Source organism: Phyllosticta citribraziliensis (assembly GCF_038025025.1).
Source record: "Phyllosticta citribraziliensis strain CPC 17464 chromosome Unknown J3D65scaffold_3, whole genome shotgun sequence".
Classification (NCBI taxonomy): domain Eukaryota; kingdom Fungi; phylum Ascomycota; class Dothideomycetes; order Botryosphaeriales; family Phyllostictaceae; genus Phyllosticta; species Phyllosticta citribraziliensis.
In genome coordinates, this window is record NW_027117340.1 from 397233 (window position 1) to 414381 (window position 17149).

Genomic DNA, 17149 nt, shown 5'->3' on the forward strand with positions numbered 1-17149 from the left:
TCTTCTTTCTCTCTTGCTCTCTTCTCTCGTCATTTATGGATCACAACTTTTTTTCGTCTTCCCTCCTGGCTTTCCTACTGTCGTCTTTTGTTGCGTGTGTGAGTGAGGGGGTGTGTGTGGTGTGTGTGTTGAGACGTGGTGATGTGGCGCCTGGTTTTGGACTTGCATGGATGGATGGATGCATGCCCGCCCGCACGCACTTTTCCTGTAGGAGCACGGCATGGCTGCTGCTGTCATGGGTGGTTGAGGAGGAGGAGGAATCATTGGAACCACTGGGATTACTGGGATCAGCAATACCATTATCATTTCCGAATTGAATCGACATTGGCATTGACAATCGTCACCTCTCATCCTGCCTCTCTGCTTTGTCTGTCTTGTCTCGTTCGGTCTCTCTTCTTGCTCCGTCAACATGCCGACTACCGTAACAACTGCCTCTTTGGCTGGCTGGCTGGCTGGCTGGCAGGAGCCTTTTCTTTCCTTTCATTAAATGGAAGGGTACGGCAGCGATAGCAGCAGTGGAGAATCGAGATGCCTACATGTAGTGAGTGACGTGTGTAAGCGGAGAGGAGAGGGCAGAGCACGCACGCAGCACGCACAGCACAACCTTGAGAAGCGCAAGAAGTATCATAACGAAAGAACGACGACCGATTTCAATTGCATCCTTTTCCCCCTTCCCCCTCCCCATCCCCCTTCCCCCAACCCCCCAACCCCGCTAAAAGTTCTCCTTCCCCCAAACAAACGAGAACCCCGGATCGCTATACATGTTGCACTTGACGTGCAACTGGCTGCCCAGACCCTTGGGCCCGCAGAAGAAGACGCCGGCCTCGGCCGGCGTGTGGATCTTGCGGATGCACTTGAAGATCATGTCCCAGTTGGGGCGGCCGAAGTTTGTGGGCGCGCGCAGGCCCGTGATGGCGTCTTGCTCGGCGTTGGCGTCGTTGATCATGATGTTTGTTGCGTCGGCGATGTTGATTTTGGCCGTCAGGTACTGCGGGGAGGGATGTTAGTATCTAGGAGCGGTTGGGGCCCAGTGCGGGACAGAAGGGGGGGGTGGGGAAGGGAAGGGAAAGGAAGGGGGCAGAACACACGGTGTGAATCTCAATCCTGTGCTCGAAATCCTGCGCCTCAATCGCCATCAGCAGGCTGCGGAACCACTCCAAGCTGCCAAAGTCGCGGCAGATCCAGAAGAAGTACACCTTGCGCAGCCGCGTCTTGCTCGTCGGGTAGTTCAGCCGGTACCAGATGCTCTTGAGGATGCTGGCGAAGGGCGTCACGCCGATGCCGGCGCCTACCAGCACCGCGATTTCGAACTTGAACACGTCTTCCGACGCGCTGCCGAACGGTCCGTCGATGTAGACGCGCGGCAGCACGCGCCGGAGCGACGGGTCCACGCTGTCTTCGTCTTTGGCCGCGGACACTACCGCCCCGTCTTTGGCTTCGAAGTCGCAGCCGAGGGCGCGCGCGAGCGAGCGCGTGAAGTTGCCCACGCAGCGCACGTGCACCGAGATGTAGTCTTCTTCGGGCGCCGACGTGAGGGTGAAGGGGTGGTATTGCCAGACGGAGACCTCGGGGCAGCAGAGGAATATGTACTGGCAACGGGGGTTAGCATATGCGGTCAGTAGGGGGGTGGAGGGGCTAGAAACTCACCTGGCCCGCCTTGGTCTTTGTGTTTTCCTTCTTGATCTGGATCTCGCACACGTTGCTCGGGTGCTGGACGACCTTGGACACGTACGTCTGATGGCGGCCGCGCACCTCGCGCGCGATGCGCTCGGCCAGGTACAGGAAGCCGCCGTACATCCACCACAGCCAGAAGACGCCGACCGTGTTGCAAAAGGGGCCAAAGTCGGGGCGGATCATGCAAAAGGCGCCGTGGATGCTCCACATGACGAAGAAGATGATGAAGAAGTGGTGCGTGTACCAGAAGCGCTCGTAGTTGGCGCGCCGCGTCTTCTCGACCGACGTGAAGACCATGGCCATGAGCGAGATGAGCATCACCCACCCCGTCCACCCGGGCCCCGTCACGAAGTTGGCAATCAGCCAGCCCGCCACGCCCAGGTTGTTGACGGCCGCGAAGCGCCCAAAGTTGTAAAAGTGCGCCAGCGTGTGGATCCACGTGAAGAGCACAATGGACCAGGCCACCAGCTTGTGGAACGTAATGTTCTTGTCGAGCTGGATGATGCCGTTGAGCGGCGTCTCGCGGAGCAGCGAAATGAAGGTGCGGCACACGGGGAACAGGATGAGCGCCACGTCAAAGTGCAGCACCATGGCGGCCGACCGCGCAATCACGTAGCCGTTGCGGAACTCGGCGCGCGACTGCGACAGGTTGTCCTTGAGCCCGTAGTTGAGGACGCCAAACACAAAGATCATGACGTGCGCCAGCATGAAGACGGCCACGAAGAGCCGCCGGTACCCTTCGTTCACCATCCACCGGTCGAAGCGCTCGCGCACCGTCAGGTCGCGCGGCGGCTCGTCGCTCATCTCGCCCGACATGAGCATGCGCGTGAGCGGCGGCCATCGTGATCGCTCGCGGCCAGAGAGGCTGCGGAGGCTCTGTCCGGATATGCTCGCCCCAGAGTACCGGTTCTCGGCGTAGCTCTTTTCAAAGTCCATGGCCAGGCGTGACGCAGAGAAGCAACTCTTTCAAGTTGCCTGCTTTGCGGCGGCGTGGCGGCGGCTGAGGGTGACCAGGCGGCGGCGGCGGCGGCGGCGCGATGCTGCTGCTGCTGGAGATGAGATGGACTGACGGCGAGGCCAGCTCGGTAGTCCCAATTGTCGAGTCGCGCCTTGAGGATTTGGATAAATTCAGTCCTGGCCGACGTGCGTTAGCATTGAACAAGAGAGGCCTCGGGAACGACCCACCAAAGAAAAGTACCAGCCTTGGAAAAGATGTGTAAAAGGGCCAAGTTCAGTGCGTGTTGGCGAGGAGCGTCGGGTCAAGGCACTCAGGCACTCGCAGAAAACCAGGCCGTCGTGGCATGGTGGCATGGCGTGGGATGAAGGCTGGATGGCAGGGCGACTGCTGCGCCAGAAGCGTAGCAGGAACAGAGCCGCGGTGCGAGAAGCGGCGGGCCAATGTCAGAAGAGCACTTCATTGGCAGGCGCTGGCGAATCGCATCGCGGCGGAACAGGTGGTTCTGTGTTACGAGCGGGCATTGCGACGTCTCGCGCTGCATCGTCGTCGTGCGAGCGAGCCTTGGCCCCGTGTCAGAGGTGCGTAAGCGCCGCCAGTGCCCGTCGGACCATGGTGTTCCTGCTCTTCCCAGCCGCTGATTCGTCCCTGGGCGATCTCTGTGCAGGCGGATATCGACCATCATCGGCGCCCGGCGTTGGACCTGCGCTGTTTCAGTTCCCACTTGAGCTCATGAACGTGATTGCGAGCCGATGGTGGCGAGATAAAGTCTGCATTCTTCTGCGCTAGTCCACCCCCTCTTGTACTTGATCTATATCATGTGTAGCCCTCCTGAAGCCGCAATGGTTTGGCCCGTGACCCAGCGGCTCGATTCCTCTGCAATGAAGCCGACAATGCCAGCAATGTCGTCAGGCCTGCCAACGCGGCCGACCGGAGTGGTGGCCTTCAAGTGCTCAATAGCAGCTGCAGGTGCTCGACCCATCATGTCGGTCTCGACAGGACCAGGCGCGACGGCATTGACGGTGTGGCCCAAGGGACCAAGCTCCTGAGCAAGACCGCGCGTAAGGGACTCGAGCGCGCCCTTGGACGCCATATACATGGTGTATTGGGGAAAGGCGACCCTCGCTCCTGTAGAAGAGATGTTTATGATTCTTCCTGGAGCTCGCAGACGCGGCACCACAGCCTGCGTCAAGAGGATCACGCCGCGCACATTGAGATGGAAGACTTCGTCGAAGTCCTCAGGGGTGAGGTCCTCCAGCTTCTTGACTTTGTCGACAGCAGCATTGTTGACCAGGATGTCAATCGATTCTCCAAAGGCTGCGACAGTCTCGGACACAATCTTTGCCGGCGCATCGAGCTCGCGCAGGTTTGCTCGGATGCCGAGGGCTTGGGCTCCGTTGCCGAGATTGTTGATTTTGGCAACAAGCTCGTCGGTGGACTTGACACTGCTCTCCGACGTGTATGTGAGGACGACCTAGAGCAACCGTCAGTATCCTGTCCGATGGTCCCAATTGGTGTCCCACCTTTGCACCACGATTGGCCAGCTCAAGAGCAATGGATGCACCAATGCCACGGGAGGCACCCGAAACAATCGCGACCTTGTTTGCCAAGGCAAGAGAGTTGGAGTTGTTGATGGAGCTCATGATTGTGTTACTGTGAGGACGTGATGATGGAGTAAAGGGGACTGCAGGATGGAAAAGGGGGTCATAGATGGCTGCTTTTATGTGGGTATAGTATTGGTTACAAATCCTCACTCGCCCTCGCACCAAATTGCTCTTGCTGAACCGGCCACTCTCCCGCTTAGCCGTGGTTTCGTTGTTTTACGCGTTTATCAATCATGGTATGATGCCACCGCTTACACGACCACGCGGAGCAGCGCCCTCTAGCATCCTTGTGCGCTGATGGATATGGGACACGTTGCTTGGGAATATTGGTACGGAGGACACCGGACTTCGCCATGAGGATGTTGCTCGGGGATAGCCACCATTTGTCACGCACCTGGTAGCATTGGTCAGCATCTCGGATGGCACATTGCCGGATGCCTCGACGGCGAAGCTCGTGCAACCGAAAAGTGAAGGAAGGATGGGAAGTTCACTGCGGCATGGTTGTTCGACCTCAGGTGCCGAGCATGTGAAGCGGCAAAGGGGGGAGCCGGAGTGGTTCAGTTGGTGGAAGTTGGTTCGGCACGCGCACGGGGAATGCGATGGGCGGGGGTCTGGAGAGTTGACAGTCGACCGTCGACAGCGGCAGAAGACGGGATGGGGTGGGAGGTGGTTGAGTGCAGTGCAGGACGGAGGGTTTTAGCTTCAGCTCTGGGTCCCGTCATGGTCAAACTGCGGAGATGGCCGTAGCGAGCAACGGCGAGAAAAGTCTGCATCCACAGTCTTGGTCTTCATTCACCACAAGAACGTACCATCTCGCAGAACAGAAACCACCCGATCGTCCGGCTGATTTTTCTCATCTTTCGTATCGTTATGGCATCATCAGCAAAGGCCGAGGGCGGCGTCAAGCTCGACGCAGAGGACAGTCCCCGCCCAACCTCGATGCAGCAACGCGGCACCAAGAGAATCAGTCAGTTCAGTCCAGTCCAGTCTTCGCTCGGCCCCAGCAAAACCACCACCTCCTCCTCCCAAACACGCCTGTCTGTTTCGTCTAACCAAGCGCCATGCTCTTCGACTATTCAGGAACCCAATCGCTCCCTCCTCCAGACCTCCCGCGCCTCGTTGCCGAGCAGGCCACCCCGATCCCGCGCAGCGACAAAGATACTCAACGCCTCATCGTCGTCCTCTCCAATGCCAGCCTCGAGACTTACAAGGCCTCGCATGCCCGCGCCGGCCCCGGCCCCGGCAAGGATGACAAGTACTCGCTGCTCAACAGCGACGAGCACATTGGTATCATGAGGAAAATGGGCCGCGACATTAGTGATGCTCGCCCCGACATCACCCATCAGGTCGGACCCTGTCTGCTATTCAACATAGTCCAAGACGGTTGACGTCTCTCTAGTGCCTGCTCACCCTCCTCGACTCGCCCGTCAACAAGGCCGGTCGCCTGCAAATCTACATCCACACTGCCAAGGGCGTCTTGATCGAAGTCAGCCCCTCGGTCCGCATCCCGCGTACCTTTAAGCGCTTCGCCGGTCTCATGGTCCAGCTCCTACACCGCCTCTCCATCAGGTCCACGACCTCGCAAGAGAAGCTGCTCAAGGTGATAAAGAATCCCATTACTGACCATCTCCCGCCCAACTGCCGCAAGGTCACCATGTCCTTTGACGCCCCCGTCGTCAAGGTGCGCGACTACCTGGAAGAGCTCAACCCCAACGAGAGCATCTGCGTCTTTGTCGGTGCCATGGCAAAGGGCAAGGACGACTTTGCCGACGAGTTCAAAGACGACACCATCAGTATCAGCAACTACAGTCTCAGTGCCAGCGTTGCCTGCTCCAAGTTCTGCCACGCCGCCGAGGATGTCTGGGACATTATCTAAAATACCCACGCGCACAAGTCACAACACGAGTTGCAGCAGGGCAAGCTATGAAACTTGGCTTCGGCGGTGGGGAGGAACACCGGGGTTGTCCTGGGGCTGCGATCGCAACATCAAAGCTCTGGCACGACGCCCAGTCGCGATGAGGATCTGTGGAGTGGTCTCTGTTTTCGCAACCAAAACACAAGGCTTTCAACAGACTCACGGCGTCTCTCTTCGCAAAGCACTTCAACTTGCTCTGCGACCTTTTCTTTCTCTCAGTAGCTAGTACTCTTCTTGGGTACGTAGGTTGGCGTTTTCAAGGGTCAAAACGGGGCAAGGTGTTGGTTGGGTATTTGGGGGGTTCAAGATTCAGCTCAATCACGATTTTAGTTCCCATGCGGTATTCCTCCATGACCTACCTCCAAGGACCATCCAGCGACACCTGGATACTAACGCGTAGAATCCCGAATCAAAACTTTAATCACATGCTCAGCGCCTCGCATCCCAAGTCGTTCCACTCTGATTCCAACACCGAGCTTTTCCAATGACTTCAGACGAGCTGGGGTTATTGGGGAATTGATTCATCTGGATGGCACAAGAATCACGCCGAAGAAAGAAGAGGGCAGGTCTGGCTGACTGTGTCGAAAACTGGCACACGAGGGCGATACATGGCTCGGGGTCGGGAGTCAAGACAGTGAGACTTTAGGTGCTACTATGGCGAAGATAACGACGGTGATTGACCCAAGGCCCCGTGGCCGAGGAGGTCCCGCCATTCGCTGCAACGACAGGGCAGCCCACAAATGCACCGACCTTGGCTCACGCTGCTTGCCTAGGTGTCTGCCAAATTGGTGCACTGGAGCCAGCTGGGCACCAGCGCATCCACAGAGCAGGGCAGGAAGAAGCGGACCAGCAAACCAGCCAAACAAGACGACCGAAGCGCTGGATGGATTGAAGTAATGTTCGACTGGGCCAATCCACCTGATGCGGGTGAGATGCATAATGCGTTGCGTTGCGGGGCACCACCACCACCTCAGTCAGATACGAAGAGCAACGCAATGCAGGCAGGCAGGCAGGCAGGCAGGCAGGCAGAGCGCTCCCGCGCTGTCGTGTCACGCTCCGTTTGCATTTCTTTTTCCTCCGACCATGCCGTTATAAATACGCGTCCACTCGTTGCCAGACGGCCTCTGGTCAGTCAATCGGCGTTGCGTCCATGTATGTGTGTGTGTTGCCAGCCTCCGCCCGGCTGCCAGCCACCCAGATGCCGACGCATGCACGCAGCCAGGTGGCGACGGTCTGGGCCTTTTCTGCGCCCAGATTCTTCTTCGCTCTTGTTGTCCCACTGGTCGAGTCGATTGTACATTGCATTGCATAACTACAGCAAAGGAAATGCACGCGCTCTGGCAAGCTGCTGCTGTTGCATAAACGCCGGCTGGCGATCGCCGGCCGTTGAGTAGCCGCTGGCTGTGACGCATGCACGCCGTGTGCAGAATCTGGTGGACTCGCACAGAAACAGGACGACAGCAGGTAATGAAGAGTTGGGGAACTGCGAGCAACAGCAGCAATGGCAGACGGCCGTAGAAGAAGCAGAGGCGCCATTGAGCTGTCAGTGGCAAACACAAGTGGATCGCCGCTCGACTCCACGTACAACTCCCAAATCGACAGGGCGTCTGCCTGGCTGTCCTCTCCTCTCGTCAGAGGCTCGTTTTCCTGCCTCTCATCGCTGCTGTCACATTTACCTGGCGCACGGAGTCAGAGAAGCACTTGTGCAGAATGAGGCGCGCTGCACCACGGCACCCAAACGGATACCTAGGCGGATCGAGGAACCACTCGGCAGCGTCTGCTGTGGCGGCCGTGGTGTCGGTCGGTAAGTGGACTGAGGTAGGTGGTAGGTCTTGACAGGTGCAGCGACTCGGGCGGCTGTCGCGCTTCTCTATGGACGGGCTGCCCGCCTGGTTGGCGTGAATAGTGACTACTCGCAATTACGTTGACAGGAATTCCCAATTGCGGGTAGCTCTCGGATACTCGGACCAGGACTTTGCGGCCTTTTTGGTTAGACGATGATGCTGTTCGGTATCGCTCGTTCTGCTGCTATTCGGTCCGCTGCCGTCAAGGCGGGCCACGAGCTGCAGTAGTTGGAGTCTTGTATCTGTATCAGGCTGGTGGACTGCTCGGGATGAAGTCTTGATTCTGATTCTTTGGTCAGCTAATGTTGATAGGGACATGTGCAGGACTGAGGACGGTGCAACCGGTGGCTCCGGTGTCTGCTCCGCTGATTCGACAGTTGGAATCTTACTGGCCCAAACACTGGTAACCAGCTGGTGCGACCTCACTCGGTGTGGGTTGAATGGGCGAGATCAAACGAGACGAATGCTGTGCGACCCATCAGAAGAATCGTCGTACCGGGGTCTTTGTCCACGCAAATCCAACGTCTCTCCATCCTCAATCAAGCCCTTGCTGGGATTTTAGCTTGGATTCTTCCATCTTGAATAGTTTGCCATCCGTCACATTTAAATTCCACTTACCGATTATCGACACGTCAAGGTATAGCCGCAGTAAGCCTTTAAAAGGGCTGCTCGAATCGGACTCGTCTCGATCCAGAGCGAGATGCAGGAGTATGCAGTTTGAAAAGAAGCAGCCGCTTGAGGTCAAGAGTGAGGCAATCACTGTGGCCAAGGCGGATCCGCCAGGCCCGTTCCGCGTCCAACCACCAAGTGCAAGTCGACCTCAACCGCAAGCCTTACGTGGCCTCGTGAGCTGACGGGCGCTCGACCTGGGCGGAAAACGGCCATCGACGGTGCCAGATGCGTTTGCCGGGGGCGACCGGGATGCTGCAGCGCTCCCCTGCGCACGCTTCGCCTTCTTTCGGGGCTTCTTTGCGCGCTTCGCCCTTCTCCACCCGAGCGAGCCCTGCCTCGACGCGGTAGGTCGAGTAGCAGCAGGAACACTGCTCGCCTGCTGGATGTACATTGCGCCATGGCCCTCGACTGGATCGGGGGTGCGCCTCAAGCAGGAATGGGGCGTCGTGCGGCGTCAGAGGTGCCTTTATCCGCCGCACAACCCCCTCTGCGATATATAGACCGGAGAGGTACAGCGGATGCTGCAACATCTACTCATGTAGGTACCCCTTCTGTCCACCGCTTCTCTTCAAACCCACGCGCCATTTTGCAAAAGTTTCCTCGTTCTTTGTACTCTTTTGCTTTCCTTTTCCTTTGATCAAAATGCCCGTCTCGCATATTGGTCTCACAGTCTCCCATCTTCCTACGTCGTGTTCCTTCTTTTTGGCTGCTCTCCAGCCTCTCGGCTACCGCTTCCTCGGTCAGCAAGGAAATCAAATTGGTCTCGGAATCAACAATGAGGCCGACTTTTTCATCTGTCAGGAGACGCCTGGGTAAGCCTCACCTCGCGGCATGCACTGCAGACTGCTTACATGTCACAAGTATAAAAGCCGGCGCCGCCCATATCGCCTTCTCGGCACCAGACCGCATCGCCGTCCGTGATTTCTACACGGCAGCTTTGACTGCCGGGGGTCGTCCTCACGGGTCCCCGGCCACGCGAGACCAGGAGAATGGCGTCTTCAATGCCGCCGTCCTGGACGTTGACGGCAATAGCATCGAAGTGGTCTTTCGCGAGAGCGTAGATCCCAGGGATGACACGCAATCGGCCGTAGGCGGACAGAGCCGAGTGCTGACATGGCGAAAGTCTGTCAGCGAAAGCCTCGGGGACGGACAATCGGTCGTGAGTGCCAAATCGGCATCTAAGACGGCCATGGTGCCCTTTAAACAGATGGCGCAGAGCGTCGTCTCTTCTGCCCGCTCGCAGTCCATAGCAGCACCCTCTGTTGCTCCCTCTCAATCCATCAGCCAAGCTCCCACTATGATACGTACGAGCTCGGCTCCTGCACAGCCGCAAGCTCCGACTCATGCCTCGAAAGAGCTGAATCCGGAGCTGATGGCTGATGCCGGAGCGCGGAAAATCATTGGCACGTTGATCGGCGCTGCTGCTGGAGCAGCGGTAGCGTATGCCATGGTCAAGAGCGAGCGTGACAGTGCTCGCGAGGAATCAGACTGGGTGGCTTCTCAAAGAGCTGCCTCGTCCAGACCACCGTCCGCCAAAGCCCCCAGCCCCCAGCCGCAACAACCGGTCCAATACACGTACACGGCGTCCGAGGTTCAACGCATGGTGCAGTACGAACAACCGCAGAGCCGCCGCAACTACAGCGAGACGGATTCTTTCTACAGTCATCCACATCAGCAACGAGCGATCGAAGCTCCACCAGCCAGGAGCGCACACGCGCCGACTCTTGTCTCGGCCCTGCAAGCCGGCAACACGTCTGTCCGCCAACAGCAGTCTCCCCACCGCAACTTCAGTGAAACCGAGTCCCGCTACAGCACGCCAGACAGCAGAGAGCGGTATGCACGCGCCGCGCTCGAAGCCGCCCCCGTGTCGGCAAAGGCCTACCTCAACCCTACGTGTCAGTCTGTAGCGCAGTCGTCGCCGCACGACGAAGCCGTCGACTACATCCCCGCCGGCAGCGCAGTCGCCAAAAGCCACTTCTCCATCAACCGGTCCGTCACGGCGCCCAGCATCGTATCACAGACGAAGAAAAGCGCGGCGCCGTCGGCCGTTGCCTCAAAACCTCCCTCTTCCCATGCCCCCTCGAAAGCCCCCTCAAAATCCCCTTCCAAGCTGGTCGCCGACGACGCCGCAAGCACCGCCCGCCGCAGCTCCGCACCCTCCACACACTCGCACTCCAGCAAACAGGCTCCTGACGCAGACCGCCGCAGCTCCGCCGGCGGCAGCAAGCACGCGTCGCGCGCCGCAACGCTCATCTCGTCCTTCGTGCCAGACTATGCGGACGCGGCGTCGCCCTCGCGGCGATCGAGCACCGGCGGCTCCAAAGCGTCGACGGCCAAGCCGAGCGCTACAGGAGGCGCAGGCGCAGAGCGAGCGCCGAGTCTGCTGGGCAGCGCGCTGGGCCGGGCGGCGGCGGCGGCAGAGGCGGCGGCAGAGCGCGCCGGTGAGTCTGACAACGACACCGTGGCGCCGAGCGACAGCATCAGCAACGCGGGGTCGTCGCCGTCGTCGAGGCGGTCGCGGACGGGCGGTGGCGGGAGCAAGGTGTCGCGGCACTCGTCGCGGCACTCACACCATTCGCATTCGCACTCGCGGCGCGGGAGCAGAGACGCGGGGGCGTCGTCTGCGTCGACGAAAGACAAGGACAAAGACAGGAGGTCCAGCGCCGGCAGTCGCAAGAGCTCGCGCGCCGGCGTGAGCGAAGACGCTGCGGCCGTCCAGCCCGATGCCGTCAGTGAGGCGAGCACGGTCAAGCCGCGGTCGGTCAGGAAGGACAGCGTTGTCAGCGTGTCGTCGGCGAAGAGCTCGCCGTCGAAGGCTGGGTCGAAAAGAGGAAGCAAAGTTGAGGCGTGAGGGAGGCACTCGATCAAGGGGGTAGGGGAGACAGACTTTGATGAGATTTGAGGGTCATGGCAAGCGGAAGCGTCTAGCGGAGGAGGCTTTCTGTTTCTGCAGGCCGCTTTTGCGCTGGGATAGACGTTTGCTGAAAGTGGAAGATCTTTTGCGTCCAACAGTCCTCTTGCCAACACCGTTCTTGACCTGTCCATCTAATCGACGCTTGTTCTCAGATCTTTGTTTACTTCGCGCTTGTCTGTAGAAAACTGGACCTTCACTGGATCGTCGTTTAGACAGCTTACAATCCACTGGCAGCGTTTATCAGCTCTCGACGTGCACACCATGTCCTCATCCCCCCATCAATCCCTCTTCTCCTCACACATCCTCCCTAACGACCCAAGCCAAGTCAAGCCACCAAATTCAACCCTCAACACCCCCCATCTCCCCCGTCCATCCATCAAAGCCACGCCAACAAAGCCGCAACACCAGCAACAACGCCAGCAACGACGGCAGCAAGGGCCGGAACGACGGCAACGAACAAAGCAACGCCATACCCTCCCATAGCCGCGCTCTGCAAGACAGCGAAGACGCTTCCAGCCGCGACAGAGCCGATGGCCGCCTGCGTGCCAGCGGCCCACGAACCTTCGAGACGTCAGTCAGTCAGATCAGTCAGATGGCCAACAACCCGTCCTCCCGCACGACCAAAAAAAAAAAAACGAAAACAGAGAATCTCGACGCCTTGCCTAGGTGACTGAGGTGACTTACCAGCGACAGGCCCCACAGCCGCAAAGCCCGCAGCACCAAGGACAGACCCGTAGGCGAGGGGTACGACGACAGCGACGACGCCGCACGCGACGAGCAGCGCGGTGAGGTACGGGTGCGCCTTGATCCAGGCCAAAGTGGCGCGCAGCTGGTCGGTGATGCGGATTCTGGTGGTGCGGAGGAGCCGGTCCCAGTCCGTGGTTTGCAGCCGGCACTTGATGGTGCGGGCGGCGCGTTTGATCGTGGTGGCGACGCGCTTGCTGCCGGAGCCGATGCTTCTGATTGCTTTGTGGAGCGTGGCGCCTAGGCGGTCGGAGAAAGGCATGGTGGGTGGATGGATGCGCGTGGAAGCGGTGAGGTGGGTTTGGGGGTTGGATAGGTTTGCAGTGTGGGAGAGGGATTGAGGTGGATGTGTTTTTGAAGTCAGTGTCCATCCAGGCTGTCCTTCGTGTTGGCGCTAATCATCAGTGTTATGAGGTGAATGGCCGGCCGATTGATTCATTCACCAAGTTGGGGCTTCTCCGGATCATTGACAGGCTTCTAGTCACATGCATAATTCAACCCCGGAGGAGGACTGGTGGTTTTGGCGAAGGATGGGCTGTATTCATGTTGTCTTTTCTAGTCAAACCCCTCCCCTTTCGGTCGTCCCATTTTCCCGTCCAGTACTTTTCAGTCGTCATTTCTTTGTGATGCTCAAGTCTTCGCTTAGAGAAACTCCAAGTATACAGGGGGTCAATTGTCTCGCTCTTCAGTGTGCCGTGTACTATGTGTCCGCCCCTGGACCTCCTGTTTGCTCAGAACACGGAATACAGTGAAACAACCCTGTTCTTCAATGGAACGTTCTCCAGCAGCCAGCAGGGCTGCGCGGTTGACGACTCAGCGGCTTATCTTAGTGTCGCATGCGCCGGGCGGAATCTCCTTCTTTTGAAATCCACAAGTCGTCGCTGAGACTTACTTCGACTCTGGCGGAGGCCGAGGTCCCCACAGTCGCGCTCCGCTCTCAGGACCCTTGGCTATCTTCTCGTCCATCCTTCGGCGGGCGACCTTCTTCTCCTGGATCTCCTGCACGCGAGCCTCCAAGGCTTCGGCGGTCTCGCCGTCTCCAATGCAGCTGCATTGGCGCAGCTTCTCGAGGACTCTGCTCCATCTCCTGCTCGGTTTTGTCTTCAACAATGCAGCGCACGACTCCCCTGCTTTTCTCCAGGTTAAATTGGCCAAATGCGTCGCGCGCTCCTTCTTCGATCTCGAGAAGTGGCTGAACGGCGATCCGGACCGCTGGTGGTGGTTTACGCGGAGAGACCAGTTGGTGCGTTTCTTTCGGGTAAGCAAGGGTCGCGCGTAGTCGACATGGCCACCCAGGACCGGCAGGGATGGAAAACACGGTTTGGCATTTGAGGCTTTGGTCTTCCAAGACGACGAGCGGCTGCGGCTGGCGACTTTGTTGTACCGACTGAAACCCTTTCCACTGCTTCCCTTATTGCCTATCGACTTGCTCCGGCCGCGTTTGAAAGGAGTCTGCTTCTTCAACGCATCGTATTTGCCGCGCATGTGAGTCAGGTGTCGCTTCAGGAGATTGGGGATCTTGGAGGTGTAGGCTCGCCCGGCCTTCGTGGTGGTCGTCTTCCGCTTTCTGACGCTCATTCTGGCAGATGCGGTTTCTGTCTTCCATGGTCGTCAGTTGAGAACATGGCCTCGCTTTACTGATTTGACTTTACTCACAGGTTTGATGGCTTATTTAACACTTCCACAGTATCCGACACAAGGAACAAGGCAATAGGCCAAAGAGATAGAGATGATAGCGCAGAATGCTCGACCTCAGCACGCCTAGGCTGTTGGGATTTTGCTAAGACAGCGTAGGTTTGCTCGTATTGTGGGTTGACTCGTAGGACGTGGTGGTAGAATGAAAATGGAGAGTTGACCAAGAAGACAAGTGCTGATGATGACAACAGGTCCTCTTTGACACGAGAACGTATGGATTGGGGCGGCAGAAGTGCTCTGGTGCGAGGATGGATGGATACATCGTCAATAGCGCTCGGACGCGTGCCAGGTGACTGATCGCGCAATCGGTCGGCCGCCAACCTTCGCGGTCAACTTTGCCTCGAGCGTCGCGTGGCGAGACTTCAAATGAGCAATATCGAGCAAGGAGCAAAATGAATTTATACAAAGGTGTGTTTACGAAAGTTGAGATAGTCCATTCCCAACACGACCCCTGGGACGCGGGTTTCCGTGCAGACACTGACTTTTTAAACAGGAAGGTTCTCCTGTCTAGTTGTTTTGCCGAGCCAACAGAAACTTTGAACATGTTGCCATCATCAACCCTTTGAGAGAATGGCTCAGCTTGAGCAGACAACTTTGATTGAGAAACTTGGAACTTACGCTGCGGTGATGAGTTTGCGGTAATTCTCGTCGAAGCGACGGAACCTCTTGGTGGACGTGTGTGTGCTGGTCCTACAGTATACTGTACTATGCTATACTTTGATTTCTTGCAAGAGTATCTCACTGGCTGTCCCGTCACTACTCGCGCAATTTAGTGAGACATCCTCTTGACACAGACCCTTGTGAAGGTGTGAGACAGAATATCTGACGCTTCCCTGTGTCTAGCTATTCCGACACTGTTTGTAGACAATGCTTTGTCGACTCTACCAGCCGTGCTCACTCAGCCACGAAGGCCTTCAGCCCACCTTGTCCTTATATATGAAGCGGTGCGGATTTTCTCAAGTAGTTCCTCAATTCAATTAAACCACGATCATCCAAACCCCATCTTCGAGTCGTTGAACGACTTGCTATTCAATTCGCGGAGTTCCCCTTCAGTCGTTAATCGACGCTTTGCCCTTCAATTAGCCTTTCTTGACGCCGCCAGACTTTTGCATTCTTGCCTTTTGCCACCAAAGCGACTCTGTTCCCAGACGTCAAATTCCTGACAATAGTCCCCTCCGATCGCCAACAACTCTAGTGTACCAGCTTGCAACCCCTGTTTTCAGGAGTGACCCCTGATTCAGCTCCGCAACAAAATGACGCTCAATCTCTCCAACCTAAACAGAAGCTTCACAGAGCAGTACTATATCAATATGGGCCAACAAATTGGCAATGGTGCCGATGGCAGAGTCTATTGCGTAAGGGAAGAAGGTTCGGGATGGTTCTACGCGGCCAAAGTCTTGAGGAGGAACCGCCGAGGCATTACTCCGCATGAAGTCCACATCAACAGCATAATATTCTCCGGATCTTTCGTCAACGACCACATTGTGCAATATGAGTGCTGGTTCGAGGCATCAGGCCCGCGCCAGCGACCAGTGATACTCTTTGAGCACTGCGAGATGGGCACCTTGCAAGAATTCATGACCAGAGAGTACGGATATAATTTCCAAGTCAACAACGCCCCGCCGGAAGACATGATACGCACCTTCTTTTTACAGCTACTAAGCGCGCTTTTGTTCTTGCACGAGCCAGGGCCTGATGCAAACCGTGGCCCCATCGTGCATCGAGACATCAAACCGAGCAATATCCTGCTCGTCGAAGGGAACGACAGCTCAGGGTGGCCATGTGTCAAACTGTGCGATTTTGGCGGCGCGCTCGAGATTGACAGTTGGAGTTGCAATGTGGAAAACGCGCAACGTCCTTCGGACCCCGCTGTCTTCACGCGGAATTACGCAGCGTCAGAAATTCCGTGGCCAATCTCGACAACTACACTCACTCATGTACGCAGCTCATCCGTCGTTTGACGTGTATGGCGTCGGGGCGTCGATTTATTTCGCCATTTGCAGGAGACCACCGCCGAGAGATTCGCGGTCCGTCGCGCCAGGGGGGAATGCCTCAAGGTTTTACTCGGAAGAATTGTGGCGCGTATTGAGGGGTGCTCTGATGAGAACTCCAGATTGCAGATGGGAAGTAGAGACCTTGTTAGATGATTTATAACTCAACGAGCGTCTGGTCCTTGAGGACGTTTCGGGAAGTTTCTAGAACCTGACCATTTTAACTAAACACGCGGAATTTGTCCTTCAGAGAATCTCCAAGTAACAAGGCGAGAGTCGAATGTGACTGGCTTGGCACTCACTGAATTTGGGACTCCAAAAGGAGCCAACTCTTTCCAAACTTTCCTCGCCATGGCTGGAGTCTGGCGGATTTTTGTTTCCTGTTCGGCTGCGGTTTCGGTGGCTATCCGTCAGCACAACTCAGTCACCTCCCTAAATCCTTATTTTCCGCGTAATTTTGACCTCTAGTCGCTCCCACACTGATAGACTTGATCCTTCACTTCCCTTGTATTTATGATAGCTTTCCATCTCAATGGTGGCTTACCCTGACTAGCATTTTATACACCCTGGTCTCTTTACCCATCACTTTACCAGAGCCTAGCTTTCAAAAGACTCATTAATCTGTTAAAAGCCCGATAAAAGCTGCTATTGTTCCCAAGATCCACCGCCATATACGGCACAAAATAGAACTACAAAGAGGCTTTGTTTGAGAAGCTTAACGTTCCTGCCCGCTTTGGGGCAAAGTCGTACTATGAAAATCTACACGGTGCTGCTGCTCTCGCCATACATCAGACATTGGTGGGGACAATCTGTGTTAGATAAAAAGTGTCAGCCTCCTGTCATGCTTATTGAAGGTTTTGTAAATTGAGTGGTTGCACTGTGAGTATCTCTGGGCTACTTTTGAGTACCCACCGAAGACCGCAAAACAGCCCCTTTTGCACCCCTTGAGTCGGATGAAAGGCTAAGCTCTCGACGCTCCTCAACAATATGAATTTCCCAGTCCTTCCTCTTGACGAACAGCACAGTTCACTTGACGCTATATTCTACAGCTGAGCAAGAACCACTCCACGATGAAGGTCTACGGAGCTTCCGATCAACTAACTGACAGCTCGACAGCTTGTATCGATAGTATCTTTCATTT

At 56.8% G+C, this 17149-nt stretch overlaps 7 protein-coding genes across 7 annotated transcripts; 3 read left to right on the forward strand and 4 right to left on the reverse strand.

The window, feature by feature from the left end:
• Nucleotides 1–712: 712 nt before the first annotated feature.
• J3D65DRAFT_644538 (ferric reductase NAD binding domain-containing protein) lies at nt 713–2610 on the reverse strand (the record flags this gene model as incomplete). The annotated part of the gene is made up of 4 exons (XM_066802157.1): nt 713–988; nt 1089–1589; nt 1648–2539; nt 2579–2610. 4 exons carry the CDS (start codon nt 2608–2610, stop codon nt 713–715), a joined length of 1701 nt encoding a protein of 566 aa, XP_066657522.1.
• A 745-nt stretch (nt 2611–3355) lies between these two features.
• Nucleotides 3356–4711, reverse strand: J3D65DRAFT_240684 (uncharacterized protein). Its single transcript, XM_066794755.1, has 3 exons — nt 4628–4711; nt 4153–4579; nt 3356–4103 (listed from the first exon to the last, which is right to left on the reverse strand). The coding sequence occupies exons 2-3, from the start codon at nt 4270–4272 to the stop codon at nt 3441–3443; spliced, it is 783 nt and encodes a 260-aa protein (XP_066657523.1). The 5' UTR covers nt 4273–4579; nt 4628–4711; the 3' UTR covers nt 3356–3440.
• Nucleotides 4712–5294: 583 nt separating this feature from the next.
• Nucleotides 5295–6109, forward strand: J3D65DRAFT_644540 (nucleolar essential protein; the record flags this gene model as incomplete). Its single annotated transcript, XM_066802158.1, has 2 exons — nt 5295–5579; nt 5633–6109. The coding sequence occupies 2 exons, from the start codon at nt 5295–5297 to the stop codon at nt 6107–6109; spliced, it is 762 nt and encodes a 253-aa protein (XP_066657524.1).
• Nucleotides 6110–9140: 3031 nt separating this feature from the next.
• Nucleotides 9141–11856, forward strand: J3D65DRAFT_615803 (uncharacterized protein). Its single transcript, XM_066799374.1, has 2 exons — nt 9141–9476; nt 9526–11856. The coding sequence occupies exons 1-2, from the start codon at nt 9307–9309 to the stop codon at nt 11513–11515; spliced, it is 2160 nt and encodes a 719-aa protein (XP_066657525.1). The 5' UTR covers nt 9141–9306; the 3' UTR covers nt 11516–11856.
• A 98-nt stretch (nt 11857–11954) lies between these two features.
• Nucleotides 11955–12584, reverse strand: J3D65DRAFT_600717 (uncharacterized protein; the record flags this gene model as incomplete). The annotated part of the gene is made up of 2 exons (XM_066797984.1): nt 11955–12139; nt 12263–12584. The coding sequence occupies 2 exons, from the start codon at nt 12582–12584 to the stop codon at nt 11955–11957; spliced, it is 507 nt and encodes a 168-aa protein (XP_066657526.1).
• Nucleotides 12585–13210: 626 nt separating this feature from the next.
• J3D65DRAFT_600718 (uncharacterized protein) lies at nt 13211–13900 on the reverse strand (the record flags this gene model as incomplete). The annotated part of the gene is made up of 1 exon (XM_066797985.1): nt 13211–13900. One exon carries the CDS (start codon nt 13898–13900, stop codon nt 13211–13213), a length of 690 nt encoding a protein of 229 aa, XP_066657527.1.
• Nucleotides 13901–15270: 1370 nt separating this feature from the next.
• Nucleotides 15271–15978, forward strand: J3D65DRAFT_691474 (kinase-like domain-containing protein; the record flags this gene model as incomplete). Its single annotated transcript, XM_066803921.1, has 1 exon — nt 15271–15978. The coding sequence occupies one exon, from the start codon at nt 15271–15273 to the stop codon at nt 15976–15978; it is 708 nt and encodes a 235-aa protein (XP_066657528.1).
• Nucleotides 15979–17149: the final 1171 nt, after the last annotated feature.